The sequence below is a fragment of the Geospiza fortis genome, unplaced genomic scaffold (assembly GCF_000277835.1).
Source record: "Geospiza fortis unplaced genomic scaffold, GeoFor_1.0 scaffold111, whole genome shotgun sequence".
In the NCBI taxonomy this organism is placed as follows: Eukaryota; Metazoa; Chordata; class Aves; order Passeriformes; family Thraupidae; genus Geospiza; species Geospiza fortis.
The window spans coordinates 5,351,982-5,370,818 of NW_005054321.1; the positions used below are offsets into that span (position 1 = coordinate 5,351,982).

Here is an 18,837-nt window from a genome sequence, read left to right on the forward strand (position 1 = left end):
CTGAACACACCCACACTCTTCTTTCCCATAGCTGAGCCTGTGCTTGCTGCCTCTCTGGTGCTGTCAAGGGACACATCTCTGCATGGTTATCTTGGCTAAGGTAACATCTGGGGTCAGGGACACATCTCTGCATGGTTATCCTGCCTAAGGTAACCTCTGGGTCAAGGGACAGGGGTCAGGGACACATCTCTGCATGGTTATCCTGGCTAAGGTAACATCTGGGATCAGGGACACATCTCTGCATGGTTATCCTGCCTAAGGTAACCTCTGGGTCAAGGGACAGGGGTCAGGGACACATCTCTGCATGGTTATCCTGCCTAAGGTAACCTCTGGGTCAAGGGACAGGGGTCAGGGACACATCTCTGCATGGTTATCCTGGCTAAGGTAACATCTGGGATCAGGGATACATCTCTGCATGGTTATCCTGCCTAAGGTAACCTCTGGGTCAGGGGTGCAGGAGAGCTCAGATGCAGCCTGATGCCATTTGTGCCCAAACCTCTGACAGACTGAAAACCTGAGACTGAAATCTGGTTTACTTCAAAGATGGATTTTGCTCTTGGCACCATGCAGTCATCCAAAGCTTGGGCAGTTCTCTTTCTGTTACCCTGTGGCACCTTTTGCAGTTCTGTCTTTGGGCAGCTTCAAGTGTTATGTAAACATAAGAATCATGGAAGACAGCCCAGTTAACACATCAGGCTTTATTAATGGCCATTTCCTGCAACCACCCTCTGACTCTTGCTTTGCTTGAGGCCTGTTTTTGTCTGGGTGCTGCATTTCCACTCATACTGATAAGATTTTAGGATCCTTTGGCACAAAGTTTTACATTTTCTGCTATTGTACCCTACATTGCTGACATTCCTCTTGGGCTGGCCAGTAAACTTTATTTGCTTGCTCTGAATACAACCTTTAAACATTACCAAGTTCCCTTTCCAGTTTGCAGTATCTTTTCCTCCACAGCTTGAGTTTGCAGATGATTTCAGATGTTTGAGCACTGGTCACTATCAGATTTACTCAGCTTGTAGGTGCCTGCTTGTTTTGGCTCGTTGGACTGTGTGCTTCTGCAGGTAAATTTTTATACCTACAATAATTTAGGCAAACAAATCCTCTAATGACAGGGGGAAGAAAATTTGCTGGATATTTGTCACTGCATGTTTGTGGCCAACATGAACCTGAAAAATGCTGCTATTATATGAATAATAATGTTTCCTCTCACCACTTGGTTTGTTTGCCAGTACAGTTAATAGCACAAAGTTCTCAAGCAGCATAGATTGTTTCTCTCTCTGAAGCATGTGGCATATGTATTTTCTTGGAAGAACTGATGTTAGGCAGAAACACCTCTCTAACACAGCTTGAGGAGTAACCCTTGTTCAGGCTTGTTCATTGCTTTGCTGCTGAAGGGGAGTGAGAACTACCTAAATTATGTGGTGTAAGTGCCACTGATATCATGGGTGTAGTTGGTGTCCTGACCAAGGTATTTACACAAATGACTTTATCTCAATTCAGGGGAAAATTGCTTTTGTTCTGGATCCTCTAATCTGCCTTTTATCTCTGGTCTTGTCACAGGCATAAGGAATGAGCTACATGTGTGGGAAGTCAGTAGATTGGAAACTTATCTTTGATTTCCTTTCTTTGCATCTTGCCATCTTGGTTTGAACAGAAGTTTTGGCTCTTGTCACATTCTGTTTGCCTGTACATGGCCAATTTTTAAAAAAAACCAAAACTATATTGGAAGAAGCAAAAAGTCAGAGCTTTCTCTCGTTTCTCTCCTTTGCTGTCGATAAAAGGAAATTCAGAATATAATGATCTTGCTAGGAAATCAAAACTCCCTCTTAACAACTCCTTGAGTTAAATTAGAATCGAGTACAGAGAAAAATTTGAAAATACTGCACTGATCAATTTTCCTTACTTTTTCAGAAAGGGGCTGTTTGCTGGCATGAAGCTGAAGAAGAAGAAAAAAGGCGAGAAAGGGCTGACTATTGCAAACAAAGACGCATTGGGTAAGCCTCATAAATCAATATTTCAACAGGGATGAGCATGTGGTGGGGGATTATATTAGATCTGATTTCATGTGAACTCATTTGAATTGTGTCTCAAAGCTTAGCATTGATAAAACTGGCAGTAAACTCCTTATCACTCCCAAATAAACAGAGAGCTAATTCTTTTTGCATTAACTGTTTCATGAAGTTCACGTTCAGATTCTGAGTTCACACTGCTCTATCTGGTACAGTAAACTAAAAATGTCAGCCTGCCTCTTTCCATAGAGAGATGGCACACTTTTGAGAGGTTTTTTCCTACTTTACAGGTAGGTAATTTACTACAAGTGTGTAATTCCTCCAGAAGTTTTGCTTCTTTTAGAAACCGTAAATACAGAGCCTGCTGTGATGGCTGGATGGGCTGGCTCAATAAAGCTGGCAGCTTTACTCAGTAGTGTGTGTGTGCCTGTGGTGAGTGCACACAGGGTGAGGAGAGTGGCCACAGGCACATGGATTTGGGAAATGGTTTTGCACAGGAGGGGAGCTGCTGCTGTAATCAATGCTGCTCGATACAGACCACGAGAGTATCTCTAACTGGGACACCCAAATAAATAAAATATTCAGTTCATGATGATGAATTCACTGCTCTTCCCCAAGTGAGTTTTTTTGCTGCTAGAAATCAGATGTGGGTTTTACTTCCTTGTCTGTTTTCTTCATTAGGTGATCATGATAAGATTGCAAGTTTTCTCCATGACACTCTTGGAAGACAGGAAGAGGCAGAGGAAGACCTAATGAACAGTGAAGCTCTGTCCAGTGCTTTTGGATCCTTAAGCCCAAATAGGAAAAGGTGCTCCTTCATGTATCTTACCTAACATCCCTAAACATCTTTTCCAGATCTCTGTTTCCCAGGAAGGGCATTACCTTGAACAAAACATCTGACAGAAAATCCCGTTGCTGACAGCAGTGATTCCTTCACTCCTGCTCTCCCACATGACACAGAGTGGAATGCACTTGTCAGCTCAGAGGTGTCACCAGGTGCTATCCAGTGCAGGGAGAGGTTGAAATGGATCCTGAGTGTGCCTCAGCTGTGCTAAGGAACTCTGCTAAACAAAACAAGCCAAAGGGAACAGCAATGTCTATAGTGAAGAGCTTGTGTAGTTGTGCTTTTCATACAGGACAGGAATTACAGGAGAGGAATGCAGTCTGGGGAGGAATGGAGTCAAGCTTGATGGGATCAACAAGGGAAATCATTGCCATGATAGGTAGCTGCACTGGTTTGTGTGGATGCAAAACATTTCCCTATCAAGAAGTATATGAGAAAGACAGAGATGGTCTCTGCTGAAGAAATCAAGCCTAACAGTTCACAACAAAGCTGTCTGCCACAAATAATACTCATTTAGTGTTAAGAAGTCTTCCTAATGTGTGCACAAGTACCTGCTCTTGCCTAGAGATGTCTAATGACTTCTTCTGACATTTAAACAGGGCAAAGCTGGTGACCAGAATTCATGAAGATGAGATGAAATCCCAGAACTACCAGGTGAGCAGGGGGTGACAGCCCTTATGTGACTGTGAATTCCCCAGGCAGACTGGACCTGAGCCCAGGAGTGTCCATGGTGTCCTTGTGCCCCACAGATTGCCATCACCATCATTGAGGCCAGGCAGCTGGTGGGCGAGAACATTGACCCTGTGGTGATCATCGAGATAGGCGATGAGAAGAAGCAAACAACAGTAAAGGAAGGCACAAATGCCCCTTTCTACAATGAAGTAAGTGCTTTCTCTTAAAAAAAACACTTTCTTCAATGGTTCTGGGTGGACTCTGCCATTTGGTAGCTCATAAGGGGATGAATTAAGTTTGCAGCACTTCCATATCTGAGCAGGGATATCTCTCCAGGAGACAGAGCACCAGCAGTAGCTCCCTTGGGTTTTAGATCTGTTTGCTCTTTCTCTTCTCAAGGTCTGTCCAGCCTGTTCCCTACCTTCTCCTGCACATTCTGCTTTACTGTCACTGCTGCTGCAGTTTTTAAAATCATCCATTTAGGTGCTTTGTCTATACTGCACCCACCCACACCTCCACTCCCTTTTCTACTATTTCATGGTTTCAGCCTTTCCTTGACATATGTTTGTTCCAACTGTGACAAATGACACTAAAACAGTCCCCAAAACCAACAGGTCCTTTGGGTTTCCTTGTACCTCTTGTCCCTTTTGACAATACCTTCTGATGCAGACTGAGGCCCATGGGCATTTTGAAGCAAGTCTTGCGCAGCCATGCAAGGAATAGAGTAGAAAACAAGTCTGGGCTGTGGGAGAAACACATCAGGGGCAAGGAAAGAATTGTGCTTTGTCCACCACTGCCCTCCTGCACCCCCAGCATCTTACCTGGGCTCTGTGCAGTAACACAGAATGCTGAGCCATGCAGCTGACAGCACTGTCTGCCTGCCCAGGGATGGTTCTCATCTGCTGTCCCCTCTTCCCACAGTACTTCGTGTTCGATTTCGTTGGACCGCAGGTGTTGCTGTTTGACAAAATAATCAACATCTCTGTAAGTACCCAGGAAAGCTTAACACAGTAAGTAAAGGTCATTGTTTTTGTGTCACTTCAAATCTAAAGGATTCTTAATGTAGTTAAACAATTTTAGGTACCAAGAGTGCTAGAAAGTCACCATGAAGTATAGGAAAGAGGCTGGAGGAGAGGATAAGGAGGAGGAGTCAGCTGGCAGAGATTTGAAGGAACATACCCAAAAGGAAGATTTAGTCTGCATTTTCAGGGATACTCATTGCTGCTGTGGCAAACTGCAAGGAAGAATGAGAAATTCAGCTTAGTTCTCTCTTCTCACTGCCTTCATCCATCTAATTTTCAACCTGCCACTTGATTCAAATGACTGAGTTGGAACTTCTCGTTTACATCAGTTCCTCAGATATAACTGTTTCTAACTAAATGAAGCTAAACTAATGCAGACACTTTTCCTCAGCCAGCAGGTGCTCTTGGGCTGCCTGGTTGGTTGCTATAAGCATGGGAGTGCTCTCCAAGAGTTCAGTGCTGCTTCCGCTGCTCATTGCAACTAAAGTCCCAGCAAAACTACAGGGTGACCTTATTGCTCTCTACAAATACCTGAAACAAGGTTAGAGCAGGTGTGCCTTGGCCTCTTCTCCCAGGTAACAAGGGACAGGACATTCCAAGAGGAAATGGTCTCAAGTTGGACCAGGAGAAATTTAGACTGGATATTAGGAAAATTTCTTCACTGGAGGAGTAGACAGGCATTGAAGTGGACTGCCCAGAGAAGAGGTGGAATCACCATCCCCAGAGGGATTTAAAAGGCATGTGGATGTAGCTGCTGGGGACATGGTTTAGTGATGGACTTGGCAATGCTGGGTTAATGACAGGGCTCCATCTTAAAGATCTTTTCCAACCTAAATGATTCCGTGTTTCTGTGACATTTCAGAAGAGTCCTCATGGAAGACACACATGCTTTTGGGCTTGGACATTAGATAATGAGGTGCAGTTTGGAAGGCCAAGTCTATGGAACCATGTTAATTATCTAGTCCAAAACTCATCACCACGTACAGCAAAGCTGCTAAGGAATTAAAGATCTCATGAGACTCTGGACAGTGCTGTGTTTGTAGTATTTGGAAACTTCAACAGCTGTGCCTTTCTTGAACTCTTGTTTTTGCTAAAAGTCCATCCATTTTGTCAGAGATTTCTCTGGCAATAAACAGTGCAACAGTTGTTGCTCCAGGAAAAGCTCTTTTTTCTCTGGAGTGCTTTGTCCATTTCAATAATGTACACCAGGAAAAGGTCTGGCTGGTTGAGCTTGACAGAAACAAGCAGTGCTCAGGAGCTATAGGACACATCACTATCTACTTCCTTTTCTGAGCTGCCAACAGAGTGACTTTCCCAGCTACAGAATAAAATGTGTTCATTACACATGGACAACTGGACAGCTAGGTTTTCAGTGCTGGGAATAAACTGACAGTTGGAATCCCAAAGTTCCATTAACATCCACTGTTCCATGCTCAAAGCTCAGATATACGAAGTTCATAACTACATAAGGTATCTGCAGATCTGATCTCAGCTGTGAGGACAGAATTTACTACAGGCTGGCAATGGCATGGGAGCAGATATCACCTCACAGCTGTGACATATCACAGCCTGTGGCCCCATAGGTGTTTCAGACATGGTTCATGTAGCAGCACATTGCCAAGGCACCAGCTCCTGTGTGCTGCTGGTGCTGTTGGGGATGTAGAGTTATTTTTCTCTGAGATATGGCCAGTCTTTCCAATCTCACATTCTTTTGATAAAGATTCCATATATCCAGTGGTGGAAGGGGAAGTGCCAGATTTCTTCTGACTGCAATGGGGGTGAGGGAAAACATGTCACCATTACCTGCTGTATATCTGCACAGTTTCATCAGGCTCGGCAAACTTATTTTATTTATAGCTGATGAAGGTGCAACACTAAGAAATTAAAGGTCTTCTAGGTAAAAACGACTTTAGGAAAAAGCTCAGTAACAACAATGAACTAACCTTGGGCAGTGCTCATGTATGCTACTGAAAACAGAGATTCATTACCTTGCAACATAGTTCTGGAGAATGCAAACTATCAGGGGAATAGAAACAAAGAGAGGAAATATGTGTGTTGAAGGTGAAGGAAACCCTGAGGGATGGAAAGTTTCACAGCACTTGCTTAGCATGAAGCTTACTAAAGAAGAAACAAAGATTAGCAGCCTCCATTATGAACTTATCTGCATATGGAAGCTTAAGGAAAACAAAATAGGTTAGTGCCCTTGTCCATCAGTTTAGTAGTTCGTCTAGCTGTATTCAAACCCTGCATTTAAGACAAAAATGAGACACTCAATTTCCCAGCACCTGCTAATTACTAGATTTTTTTCTTCATTATTACCTTCCAGTATATTTCAGCAAACTTGTGGTAATACCATAGTAAAACTAAGGTGACCCTTGTGTGCTAAACCTGTATCTCCCTTACTGAACTATTTCTCAGTGTAACATGTTTGTGCTCATTCAGAAAATCTGAAGAAAATCCTTCAGTCATCTACAGTCAAGTGTGAAAAGACACAAATCTTTAATTAGATGTGGTGTGGATGTGATGCTCCCTCTCAGAGAAGACAAGACATGTTTTGCTATAAACTTCATGCTCACTTGCTTTGTTGCATTAGAAGAAAATACACTGGGAAAAAAAAGGATGAGGAAAGATGTAGAGTGTTTGATAGCAGCAGTGAGCTATTGCCTCAGCATTAAAAGCAACATGCACTGCAGGGAGTGGGAACCTGCATCATTTCAGTGGAACAGGGGCATTTACTTTCCACAAAGCAAACCTCAGGGACAGACAAGTGAGTTTTACACATTTAACATCTAACACTCTCTGGACAGGCTGTCATGGAGAGGAAATGAGCAAAGAGCAGCCACTTTGGACTCACCACATACCCTCATCTTGGATTTGAGTCTTACCCTACAGAAAATCTACATCGTTCTTCCCCCTTTAATCTATCCTAGCTGGATCTGTTGATTTGGGCATTCCCACATATTCCTCCAAAGCTGCAATATTGCCTGGCTTCAGGGAGAAGCCAAACAGATTTCAAGGCTTCTTCCCAACCCTGTGTGTGCTCTAGTCCAACCTCACAGGAGGGAGGGTCCAGTGCTCTGATGGGACCTGACAGCACCAGGGATTGAGGAAAAGCAGTAATTGTGCATGCAGCACTAACTTCACACTAATTCCTTTTCCACATGAAGGTTATTTAATTTTTCAGCTTAATAGTAAAGTAAAACTGCTCCTTTGTCCGCTCTTGATTTTTCAGCTCTAGAAACTGCTTCTGTGTTGAAGTGAGGAATTACCAAGGACAGCTGAGTATGTTCCCTAGGTCACAGTGGCACAGTGGCCATAGGGCCTTAACAGGGAAAAACATTATATTGCAATTAGAAACTTCTTGAATTTTCTGGTGAATCTTGATGAAGGTGTCAGTGATCTTTACTTGGAAATGTATGTCTCCTGCTCTTGAAAAGTGTAGAAAATAAAGTCACATGACCAATCCAGTGCAAAATTGCAGAAGTCTTCCTATCCAGAAATATCCTTATCTACAATGTGTAGGTCTAAAGAGAGAATGTGATGTGTCCCAGACTCCTGAAATGCTGTCAGAGGCCTGATTGTTTACTTACAATACTTACATTTAACTTCTGTAGACTTGAAAGAGCTTAGTTTCTCTTTGAAATTTGGGCAAGGCATTCCAGAAAATTTGGCCTCCTTCAGAGGCTTTTCCACAACCAAGGAATAGCTTTCAACTTTTTTAGCTATTCTGAAACCAGGTGAGACACATTTTTTGAGAAATGCAGCTCTAGAGCAAATCTTCCCTTAGAAGAAGCCTCTGCCTTGTCTGTAAAGGGAACCACATGCAAGTATTTGAAAACAAGACACAGAAACACATAGGTCTGGGAATCATGGCAATTGAAAATTATTAATTAAATTTGAATTATATTAAATTAAATTCATCACTTGGCAGGAAGAATACAGAGACAGACTCACTGGGGCCTGCTTGCCATCTAATTTACATCTATATCACTTCTCTGATTTCATTAATATTGGGGGGGGTAGATTAGAAATTACTCTCTTGGTTTATATGTACATTAAAATGTTGCCAAGAAACACATTCTTTCTCCTCTGAGTGTGCTCTGTTTTTATGGCAATTCAGCTATTGCACAGTGATAGGATTTCTGCAGCATAGTGTGAAACCAGTTACATCCCATGTGTTTATGTTCATTATGATTTAGCTAAAACTGCCAGGGTAAGTAATATAACTGCACCTGCTCTGAAGGAGCAGGTGCTCTAATTTTGATCTAATTCCTGCACTCTATCCCAGGGACCTGGGATGAACCTGTGTGATTCCACTCAGATGCAATTGTATTGTTTTCTAAATAGGCACAATGTTGGGTAAAAGACATATTTCAAATACTGGTTGTATCTGCTGTGGCTATGTGCCCCCAGTTTTGGGTGATGCTGGATGTGGCTGCTTATTGCCTCTGAACTAAATGTGATCTTTGGATGCTCTTTCTTAGGCTGACTGTGAAGAGAGAGAGTGACATTCTTTAATCAGCTTTTTCTAACAGGTTATGCACAATAAACTGATTGGGAGTGTGCTGATAGGCTCCTTTAAAGTGGATCTGGGGACGGTGTACATTCAGCCAGGTGAGTGGTGCATTTTCTGCCCTTTCTGTCTGCTAAGAGAGATTTGAGGCAGGGAAGGAGAGGAGAGGGAGATATGTTGCTTTTCCACTGAGATGGTTGTGGTTTACACCAACTTAAAAACTTTTGGGAGAGTTGTTTTCCTATTTGGATATCAGGGTACCAGCCAAATTGTTGGAAAGAAGTTCAGCCCTGAAAACACCTTGGCAATCTGCCCATTGGTGGGTAGCACTTTTCAAGGATGGCATTTCTTTAAGTATTCAGAGTGGGCAGCTGAATATTCTACAAAAATCCAACTTTACTCATTTGTCAAAGAGCATCCAAAGCTCTTTCACCTGTGTTGGGGTAGAGGGAGTGGAGGGAGACCAGGATGGAAAGGGGAAGGAATGGTGAGGAGAGCACCAGCCAAGAGGAGAAGCAGGAGAGAGAAGATGACAAAGAGGTGACCACTTGGGTCACTTGACTTGTCATCTTCAGAGCAGTTCAGTGCTTTCTAACATTTGAACCTAAGAAAAGATCACCTACTTCTTCTTTGGAGTTTTTACAACCATCCACGAAACGTGTGCCTTTTTCTCTTCCAAAATGACTCAAGGACATGGTCTCCTCTTCCTCTTTGGGAAGGAACATATTTAAGCCACTTGCTGTAGATGTCACACAGTTATAGCAAGAGTGTAGAGTCATTTGGGCCACCCTCTCTGCAGGGTTCCTGTAAGAGTCAGTAGAGAGGAATGGCCTATCTGCAATGAGCAGTCCATGTCCATGCTCAGGCTGTGCCAGTCTTGAATTCTGTCCTGTATCTCCTGCTCACACTTTAACAGGAGGGTGGTGGCTGAGGGTTGATCTTGAGCTTATATCCCTGGTACTCTGTGATCTCTCCTTCCCACTCCTTGACCCACCCAAGGTGATGTCCAATGACTTAACATGAGATCTTAGGATCTTTCTTGATGGGGTTGTTGAAACAGGATTACAGCAAGGGCTGTTGTGGGTGAATTGTCTTGGACATTTTCCTCCTTGAAAGATGAAGCTGAATGTGCTTCTGGCTCATTCTTCCTCTGATGGCTGTCCACTCTCCTTCCCTTTCTCAGCTGTCTGCCAGCATTACAGTGGCCACAGCACCCAGCAAGGGTTTTGCTGCCAGAGTTCTGAGATCTTCAGACAGTTCTCATCAAAGAGGTGGCCCTTCCTCATAAGGGCTCAGTCTTAGTTCAGCTGCTGAGATCTCACCCAGGCTTCCACTGGTCTGTGGTCATTGATCTCAGTAAACAGTGATGAAAATGAACTTGTTTCTGACAAGCTCTGGATCAATCCTTTGCTTGCCTTTTTGATCACAAAACATTTTGGACCCTCTAGAAGTGTCTGGTAAACAAATCCATTTCAGCACAGTTCTCCTGACAGCACAAACATTGATGTACCTTTTCTGGGAGTGAAGAGGAAAATACTTGGATGTTTTTATATCCTCTACCTGACTGTTTAAGCTTGTCCTTCTTACAGGTCATCAGTTTTGTGACAAGTGGGCACTTCTCACTGACCCTGCTGACATTAGGACAGGAGCCAAAGGGTACCTGAAGTGTGACCTCAGTGTGACGGGGAAAGGTGATGCAATACAAGCCGCACAGAAAACAGCTGATACTGAGGAACAGATTGAAAAGTACTGCAATAATTTGTTTGGTTGTTTTTTTGTTTTTTGTTTTATTTTTGGGTTTGTTTTGTTTTGTTTTGTTTTTTGTTGTTTGGTGTTTTTTTTACTGCTTTCTTCCTTACTAGGTGCCTCAATAAGTCTCTGCTCTCATTTCAGTTCTTTCCTTGTTAACTCAGGGTTAATAGCAGGATAACATTGTACACCTGGTTGTTCTCACATGCTCAAAGAGAGTTTTTACAATCTTCTCATCTAAATTGAAGGGCACATTAGGGTCACTTCTCTGCAGCTGATGGAATTGATCAAGTCCTGTTGGCTAAGTTCCAAATTACCCCTGATAGAATGTTCATTGATCTGAAACCAATTAATGATTACTTAAAGCAGTTAAGAAAGAAGAAAAAATATGAGGAAAACCTATTCCTTCTCCACCCTCAGATGTGAGTGTATGGATATTTCCATATCCTTAGATAAACTCAAGCGTGTTGTCATTCTCCTTGTAAAATACAGAAGTTCAGGGTGGTAAATATGCTACCAGCATACTTTAAATTTTACTGAAGCAATGTTTCTGGTCAGTACTGACATCCTGGACCAAGTCTGTGGAAAGTCACCGAGCTGAGGGAGCACATGGTCTGTGGGGAAAGGTGGTGAATGTTGGTTTTTTGAGTCTAAATGAGAGCATTCAAATGGGCACCATACATGAGGAGGGCAGAGACAGGCTCTTTTCAGATGAGTGGCTCTTTTCAGTAGAAGGATGAGAGGCTTTGGAGGCAGGTAAGAACAATGAAATTACAGAACAGATTGGTTTTTACCATGGACATGGTCAAACAAAACAGGGGCCCAAAGAGAGTGGGAAATCTACATCCTTGAACATATTCAGAATTTACTGAACAAGGTCTGGAAAACCTTATCTGACTGGACCTGATTCTATATCACATAGAAAAGTTTGCTGAGTAATGCCATATAATTTTCTTGTGGTAAAAAGATTGTTTTTTGTTCAGATGAAAAAGCAAATTCATACACCTTTTTGTGTCTTCTCAGGTGCATGCTAACCCAAGATCACAGTGCTGGTGGAAAAAAATATCACTTCATTGTCCAAGTTTTCAATTTTAAGACAACAGCTTCTCTTTTCCTTTCAGGAATCTCTTGATCCCCAAAGGCTTTCCATCTGAAAGACCATGGGCCAGATTTTATGTGAGAATTTACAAAGCAGAAGGACTTCCAAAGATGAACTCCAGCATCATGGCCAATGTCACCAAAGCATTCATAGGCGACAGTAAGGACCTTGTGGATCCCTATGTGGTGGTCATGTTTGCAGGTCAAATGGTAATTGGGATCCTCTTGATCACAAAAGTAGGCCTTATTTCCTATTAGCTGTGCTACAGGCAGGTGATTGTGCTGATGCCCTTAACTTACAGTTACATGAATCAGGTAAAACGTATCTTGGTCATCAGAAAATATTCAGTTCTTAAATTATGCAGAAATAAAGTAATGGAGACATTTAATGCCAGCAGATCTAATAACAGGCTCACAGCAGTAGGTTACAGGCAGGCAGCAGGAGGGGAAAGAGAATTCTGTAGCACTAAAACACTGAGTTACAAGACAGTGATTTACACAGCATGGGATTAGGTAAGAGCTGTGTTCTGGTCTCCCTTGAGTGAAATAAAGAAGCAGGGCTGAAATCAGTGAATGTGGTTCAATCAGGCTTTTAGGGCTATGTATTGATTTCTGAATTAGTCTGCTGAAATTCAGGACCCTCTCAGCTTTCCTGAGTGGAGTAAGCATTTTAGCAGACTGGCAGTGCTGCCTGGCTTCATTGCTCCTAGAGCAAGTTCAGCATCAAACACGGTGAGACAGATTACTGCTTAGAGAGGCTTCTGACTCTGGTGGAAGAGGAATGCAGAGGAGGTCCAGGGCCTGGTTCCCCTGGGGTACACCATGAAGCCCTGTGTCAGGGAGCCTGTCTTGATTACTGGTGCAAATAAACAAAGAATCAAAATGGAAACTATTTTAAGCCAGCAGTGATTTCTGTGTGCAAGGAAGCCTTAGGGACAGCTCCAGTTAGTCCTTTTTAGATGTTTCAGGCATGAGAACATGGATCTTGGTGCTGATTGTGTGTTTTGCCATGAATCCAAATTGCAAAGTACTGCTGTGGGTTAAACCAGGCAAATGCATGGAACACCCTCAGGTTCAATAGAGGGCTGAAGAAGACAGGAATGGGTCACTGATGTGAGTTTGCACACTGGTTTGCAAATTAGGGTTTTATAGAGAGGGTTGGTGGGTTTTCTGACTCAGTTCTCTCTATTTAATGTGAGAGTGTAAATCCTGCCACAACCAGTGACTGCACAGACTGTGATAGTCCTGCCATCTCCTTAGGTTCGGAGGAACAGCTCCAGGACCTACCCCTCTTGCACACAGGCATATGTCCAGAGCATGAACCACAATTATAGTTTATGCTAGATAAATTGCCTCATTTAAAGTAATCCCATTGGTACACACAGCCTGGAATCTGGAATGAACTTAGTCTTTTATGAAGAAAACTACTGCATCATCACTACCCAGATATTTCAAAAGACATTTGAAGGTGTGCAGTTTGTAGAAGAAATGCCAAAGTCTGGCTTTACAGGTACATTTTGTTAATAAGGGTCCTGAATAAAATCCAGAGCTAGGATTTTATTCCTAGCTCTGCTGTGTGCATGTGAGAATTCTTTAGCCATAATGTGGTCTTTTATGGCTAAAATGAAGCAGCTAATAGAAAAGCCAGAGTACTTTCAAGAGAGCATATTTGTGCTTTAAAAATGGCCAGAGAGATGCTGCTAAGTGCAATTTCTGCTGTACTCATTGCCATTATCCAGAGTTCAACCCCTCTGGAATTAAATTTGCTGGACTTCCATTCCAGGGCCGGACAACAGTGCAAAAGAACTGTGCAGATCCTGTGTGGCACGAGCAGATTATCTTCAAAGAAATGTTCCCTCCACTCTGTCGAAGAGTCAAAATCCAGGTCTGGGATGAAGGCAGCATGAATGATGTGGCCTTGGCCACCCACTTCATTGATTTGAAGAAAATATCAAATGAACAAGATGGTGACAAAGGTAAAGGGGAAAATATCTGTTCCAGGATATACCTTTGAGGTAAAATCTACTTGCCTGGGATCTTGCTACTGGCTAATTCTAATTTAGGGATGTCCAGAGTTCAAGTGTTGGTTCTGAGACACCTTCTGTTGCTTAATTTCACATTGTGTTACATTGTGCTCAGTGCATGGAGGGTCTGACATTGCTGTTCTTGTTAAAGGGCTGCTGCATAATTTGTTACCATCTGTGTGGCTGTGGCAATAGTCTACTCTAATCCATTGAGGATGACAGATGTACGTTTATAGTTCATGTGAGTTTCTATTAAGCAATGAAGCCACAAAGTGAAAATCATTGAAAATCAAAGGCAGAGCAGGCTTGTGTTTTGAATCTACCCACTGGAAGCAAAGTGTTTAGGTAAGGCTCAGCTGGGTGCAACCACAGCCCAGGGAGGCACCATGGGCTAGTGTGTTATGCTCTATTTGAGGAGAGACTCTCTGCCTGGAGTCTTTTCACTGATGTTTGAGTCTACCTGTATAGCCTTGTTTATGTTGTGTGACCTGTATGTGGAGCATGGTCAGTTATCGCAGCTCAGTGAAGGTGCAGTAACCCCTTAAACCTGCCAATCCAAATGTGTATCTCAGTCCTTAACCAGAAAATAAAAGAAAAATGTGTATAAATTGAGTGACACAGACTTGAAACAGTTTGACCTAAAGGAGAAAGCCTCCATCCTCTCCCGTCTTGTCCCAGTCTGTAGTCTGCAGCAGCAAGCTCTTTTTCCAAGTGATGCAATAGACCTCCTGCCCAGTAGGTGTGGTACCATCACCTTCTGAGAAAGAGATCCAACCCAGCAGAGGTGGTTGGGTATTGACAGAGGTTCCTTGGTGTCTAAGAATTGTCCTGCAAAGCAGTGCTCTGTGTGAAGTGATTCCCCCCTGCCCAGAAATGGGTCCAGGTTTGGGTTTTGGGACATTAGAGGCAAGATTTCTTGCAGCAGACAGTGAGGAGAGCACACTAATACCCAACAGAAAAGTCACAAAGGTACTTTGTCTCCAGGATTTTTGCCTACCTTTGGGCCTGCCTGGATCAATCTCTATGGCTCACCCAGGAGCCACAGCCTCATTGATGACCACCAGGAGCTTAATGAAGGTTTTGGAGAAGGGGTCTCCTTCAGGGGACGTCTCTTCCTTGAGATTGCTGTGGAGATACTTTCAGGAGGAGCCCGTGAGTCAAAGTTTTCAAGCATTATCAAGGATATCAAATTGTCATCTAAAGATAAAGCACTCAAAGGAAAAGACAAAACTGACAAAGTAGGAGAGGACCGAAAGTCAGCTTCTCCTTCAGACAAGATGAACTCAACTGAAGTGGAAGTTGAGCCATTTGATGTACCTTTAGAGGTCAGTATGATATTAAGAGATTGGTTGTCATGTGTCTCTAAACCTCCAAGAATGGCACTGGTGTGTGTATTTGGGCTCAGGCCATATAATGCTGCTTTTTGTGCTCCCCACAGTTTCTCCATGCTTTCACAGTCTTGGGACTTCCCCACAATAATTCAGCACAAATGGAGCATTAATGTGTACCTGTAACTCAAAAAACTCTCAAGTAGGATTTGGTGTTCACAAAACTTAGTCTCCTCTCATATAATTCCTTTTGCACTGGCTGCATCCACATGTTCCTACTAGAAACTTGTCTGACATAATATCTGCTAATGGACAGAGAACCAGTGTGGACAGCTGGGAATGCAGGAAGTCAGTCAAAGCCTGACTTCCTACATTCATTCAAGAAAATCTGTAGTTGTCAATTGAAGTCAATAGAGAATCATTGACATAAAATCTGTGCAAATGCAGAGAGACAGATACAGTCTAGCCTGATTTAGTCTCTTCATTTACTACTGCATTGCCAATGTGGTGCTAGTGTTAGGCTGATAATCCCTTTAGAGGAAGAGCTGAAAATTATGTGCTCAGTTTCACCAGTGGTAACTGATGTTGTTCACCTAATTCCACCTGCTGCATAGGATTACATTATGGGAAAATCTGCACTATGGGGCTTTGAGAAGGTTGGGTAGTTGTGGCAGGGTGTGTGGGCTTTGGAGCTGAGCCAGTGTTTGAGCTTTAATTCTCAGCTCTGCCATGTCACTCTCTGGGAGCAACAGCAACTGCAGCATATGCAAGCTCAGGTTTTTTTATCCAATAAATAGGAAAAAAATATTCTCATAACCAATTTTCCTCCCACTTCACTGTATCTACTACAACTACCTGGCAGGAGATTGTGGCGACGGGGGGCTTGGCCTCATCTTCCCCTTGTCAACTAACAATAGGACAAGGGGAAATGGCCATGAGTTGTACCAGGAGAGGTTCAGGTTGGATATTAGGAAAAATGTCTTCACAAAGAGAGTGGTTAAGCTTTGGAACATGTTCCTTAGGGAAGTGATGGAGTCACATTACAGGAAGTGTTCAAAAATGAATAGATGTGGTGCTTTGTGAAATAGTTTAGTGGGCATGTTCAGTCAAATTTGGACTTGATGATCTCAGAAGTCTTTTCCAGCCTTGATGATTCTGTGATTCTCTGTCATAGATCAAAACTTTGTCTTTTGTAGTGGGAGTTCCAGCTCGCTTAAGATATTTGTGTCCTTTATTACTTCTGATTCTTGGTCTTTCCGCTCCATCTCTACAAGTAACTGGAAGAGGAGCAATTGTTCGTTGGTCTTGAGGCCTACCTTTGAGAAGTTCACTTCCTTGGCCTTGGCATTTCTGGCCTGCAGGCTGGCTGGGGCTGGTCAAGGAGTGTGTGAGCTGGCATGAGTAATTGCAAGCCACAAGTAATTGCACTTATGTGAACTTGTGCTCTGCTGTTACTTTATTTACTCATATAGTTGTAAATTACCTCTGTCTCTCAGTGCTTCTCTGAAGACTAATAGAGATGACATTCAAAGACACTTATTTCCATATAAATTTTCCTTTATATGCAAGAAATCCATTATTATGAATAGCTCAGACACTCTGGTCTTGGGCCTGGTGAAATACCCCAGGTAGAGAAACAAACCCTGCTGTAACACCCACCAACAAAAATTAATAGTCATAATAAGGATTTATTTCCAGCTGCTGTTTCTCAGTTTCAAATAGAGAATACATAAAAGGCAATAGCATGATACAGTGATGCTTGATACTCTTTTAGTTTTGACACTCAGCAATACTTTGTGCTCCAGTAGGCAGTAATTGTATTACCACTCTCTGAAAGGAAAAGCAGGAACTGGAGACATTACCAATAATGCAAAAAATGTCTCATAGAGCCTCTGAGACAACAGAGGCAAATTATCCACCCCCATAGCACTACTTTATTGACCTATTCTGACTGCAAGAAGATATTAGAATTTGTTTTCTTTGTAATGGGAGATAGAAGCATGTGTCATAGTCTCTGAGCCTTGGCTTTGTTAGGGTTTCATACTGGACAAGTATAAAAAGCTAAAGTTACTCTGGAGCTGCAATCTGAGCTGTTGACTCTGATATATGATGCTGCTAATCCTTTCACTGAAGACCTATGATATTTTGCTGTGTATAGCACAGGTTTTTCAAAATGAAGAGATCATGGGCTGTGTCAAAAACTGTTTCTGCTTTGCAGAAGTCAGGGAAGCAAATATTCATGTAGAGCTGATGTTTTATTCATTGCCTCACTCAAGCTGCAGAAGAATTAGGGCTGATCTTGCCTAATGGACCTCAGTTTGCAGATGTTGTGAGAAGGGTTTGGATGGGAAGGGCACAACAGTTGGGATGTGAATTTGGGGAGAACTCAAACCATAAAGTATATCTCCTTTGAGCTTAGGCTTGGCTTGGGGTTAATAGCTTTTGCTCTAAATGGGCCAAGAGCATCAGAAGTGTTAGCTGGCCCTCCTTGACTGAGAGTCCATGCCAGGCACAAGCAGATGCTGGGTCTCCAATAGGTGTAAACAGAGCCCAGCAGAGCCTTAAAATTCAACAAAAGACACTTTACACTTTTCCTTTATGCTGTAAAAAATAATAGGAGGTAAAATAAATGCCAACATTTTCCTCCTTCTTCTCCAATAGATCTATGAAGAGAAATTTGAAGAATTCCTTCTCTTTGGGACATTTTTTGAAGCCACAATGATTGATAGGAAGTTTGGGGACAAGCCAATAACCTTTGAGGTTTCTGTTGGTAAGTGTGTTAAGGTCTTATCCAAAGGAGAGGGGCAGCGTCAGGAGCGAGGGGATGATGGGTGTTACTGACTGATTTGTCTCAGGGCTCAGGAGTCAGCTTCAGAGTAGAGCCTACATTTGAGTTAACCCTGATTATAATTTCTCTGGATAGAATCAAGCTGAACATACTGATGCCTATCTGTCTTACTCCCCAAATGCCCTGTATTAATGCAAATCCTCTCCCCCAGTATATACAGCATCTTAGCCAGTATTTACCCTTTTAATTACTTGAGAGATCAAACTCAGATATTTTACTTCAGGCAGAGTTCATTCTGTGATGTCCATTTGATCAGTGCCTTTGTGGGGGATGATCCCTGTCCACTGTCTTGGCCAACCCCTGTGAGACCTGTGGGTCTGTGAGTGTGGCAGGGGGGTGAGGTACAGCCAAGACTCAAGTTGCAGGCATCACCTTGTCCTAATATCCTCCTGGTAAGTCCTTTCTTCTTTCAGGGGAAAGCAGGACCAAACTCTATGAGCTCCTCATCATGGAGCTAAATTATCCCTTGAAGCAGATGGAAGAGAAAATGAAGGCATTCTCATTAATATTTTCAAAGCAGAAGAACTTTCTCTTAAGAGAGAAGCTTGAATGGGCCTCATTTCCCTTGCAGGGATTTGATTATCTCTGTACCAGACCCACCAAGTGCACAGTGGCACTTCCAGTCTTTGTGCTCATGTCCATGACTGTGCTCAGCTACAGGGCTGTGTGTGCAGGGAGAGGTGCTGGGAAAAACAGGGATATCCAGCGAGGGATACTGATTCCTGCT

General features: G+C 42.8%; 1 protein-coding gene across 2 annotated transcripts in view; it reads left to right on the forward strand.

Annotated features, from left to right (window-relative positions):
• The window catches only part of FER1L6 (fer-1 like family member 6), a 64,795-nt gene that overhangs the window by 6,675 nt on the left and 39,283 nt on the right, over positions 1-18,837 (forward strand). For both annotated transcript variants that reach the window (XM_031056741.1, XM_014306890.1), the window contains exons 2-12: positions 1,915-1,997; positions 2,694-2,820; positions 3,456-3,510; positions 3,606-3,737; positions 4,450-4,512; positions 9,086-9,164; positions 10,653-10,809; positions 11,934-12,120; positions 13,694-13,886; positions 14,919-15,259; positions 17,924-18,032. In XM_031056741.1, coding sequence (XP_030912601.1) covers positions 1,915-1,997; positions 2,694-2,820; positions 3,456-3,510; positions 3,606-3,737; positions 4,450-4,512; positions 9,086-9,164; positions 10,653-10,809; positions 11,934-12,120; positions 13,694-13,886; positions 14,919-15,259; positions 17,924-18,032 — 1,526 coding nt within the window. The remainder of the gene's footprint in view (positions 1-1,914; positions 1,998-2,693; positions 2,821-3,455; positions 3,511-3,605; positions 3,738-4,449; positions 4,513-9,085; positions 9,165-10,652; positions 10,810-11,933; positions 12,121-13,693; positions 13,887-14,918; positions 15,260-17,923; positions 18,033-18,837) is intronic.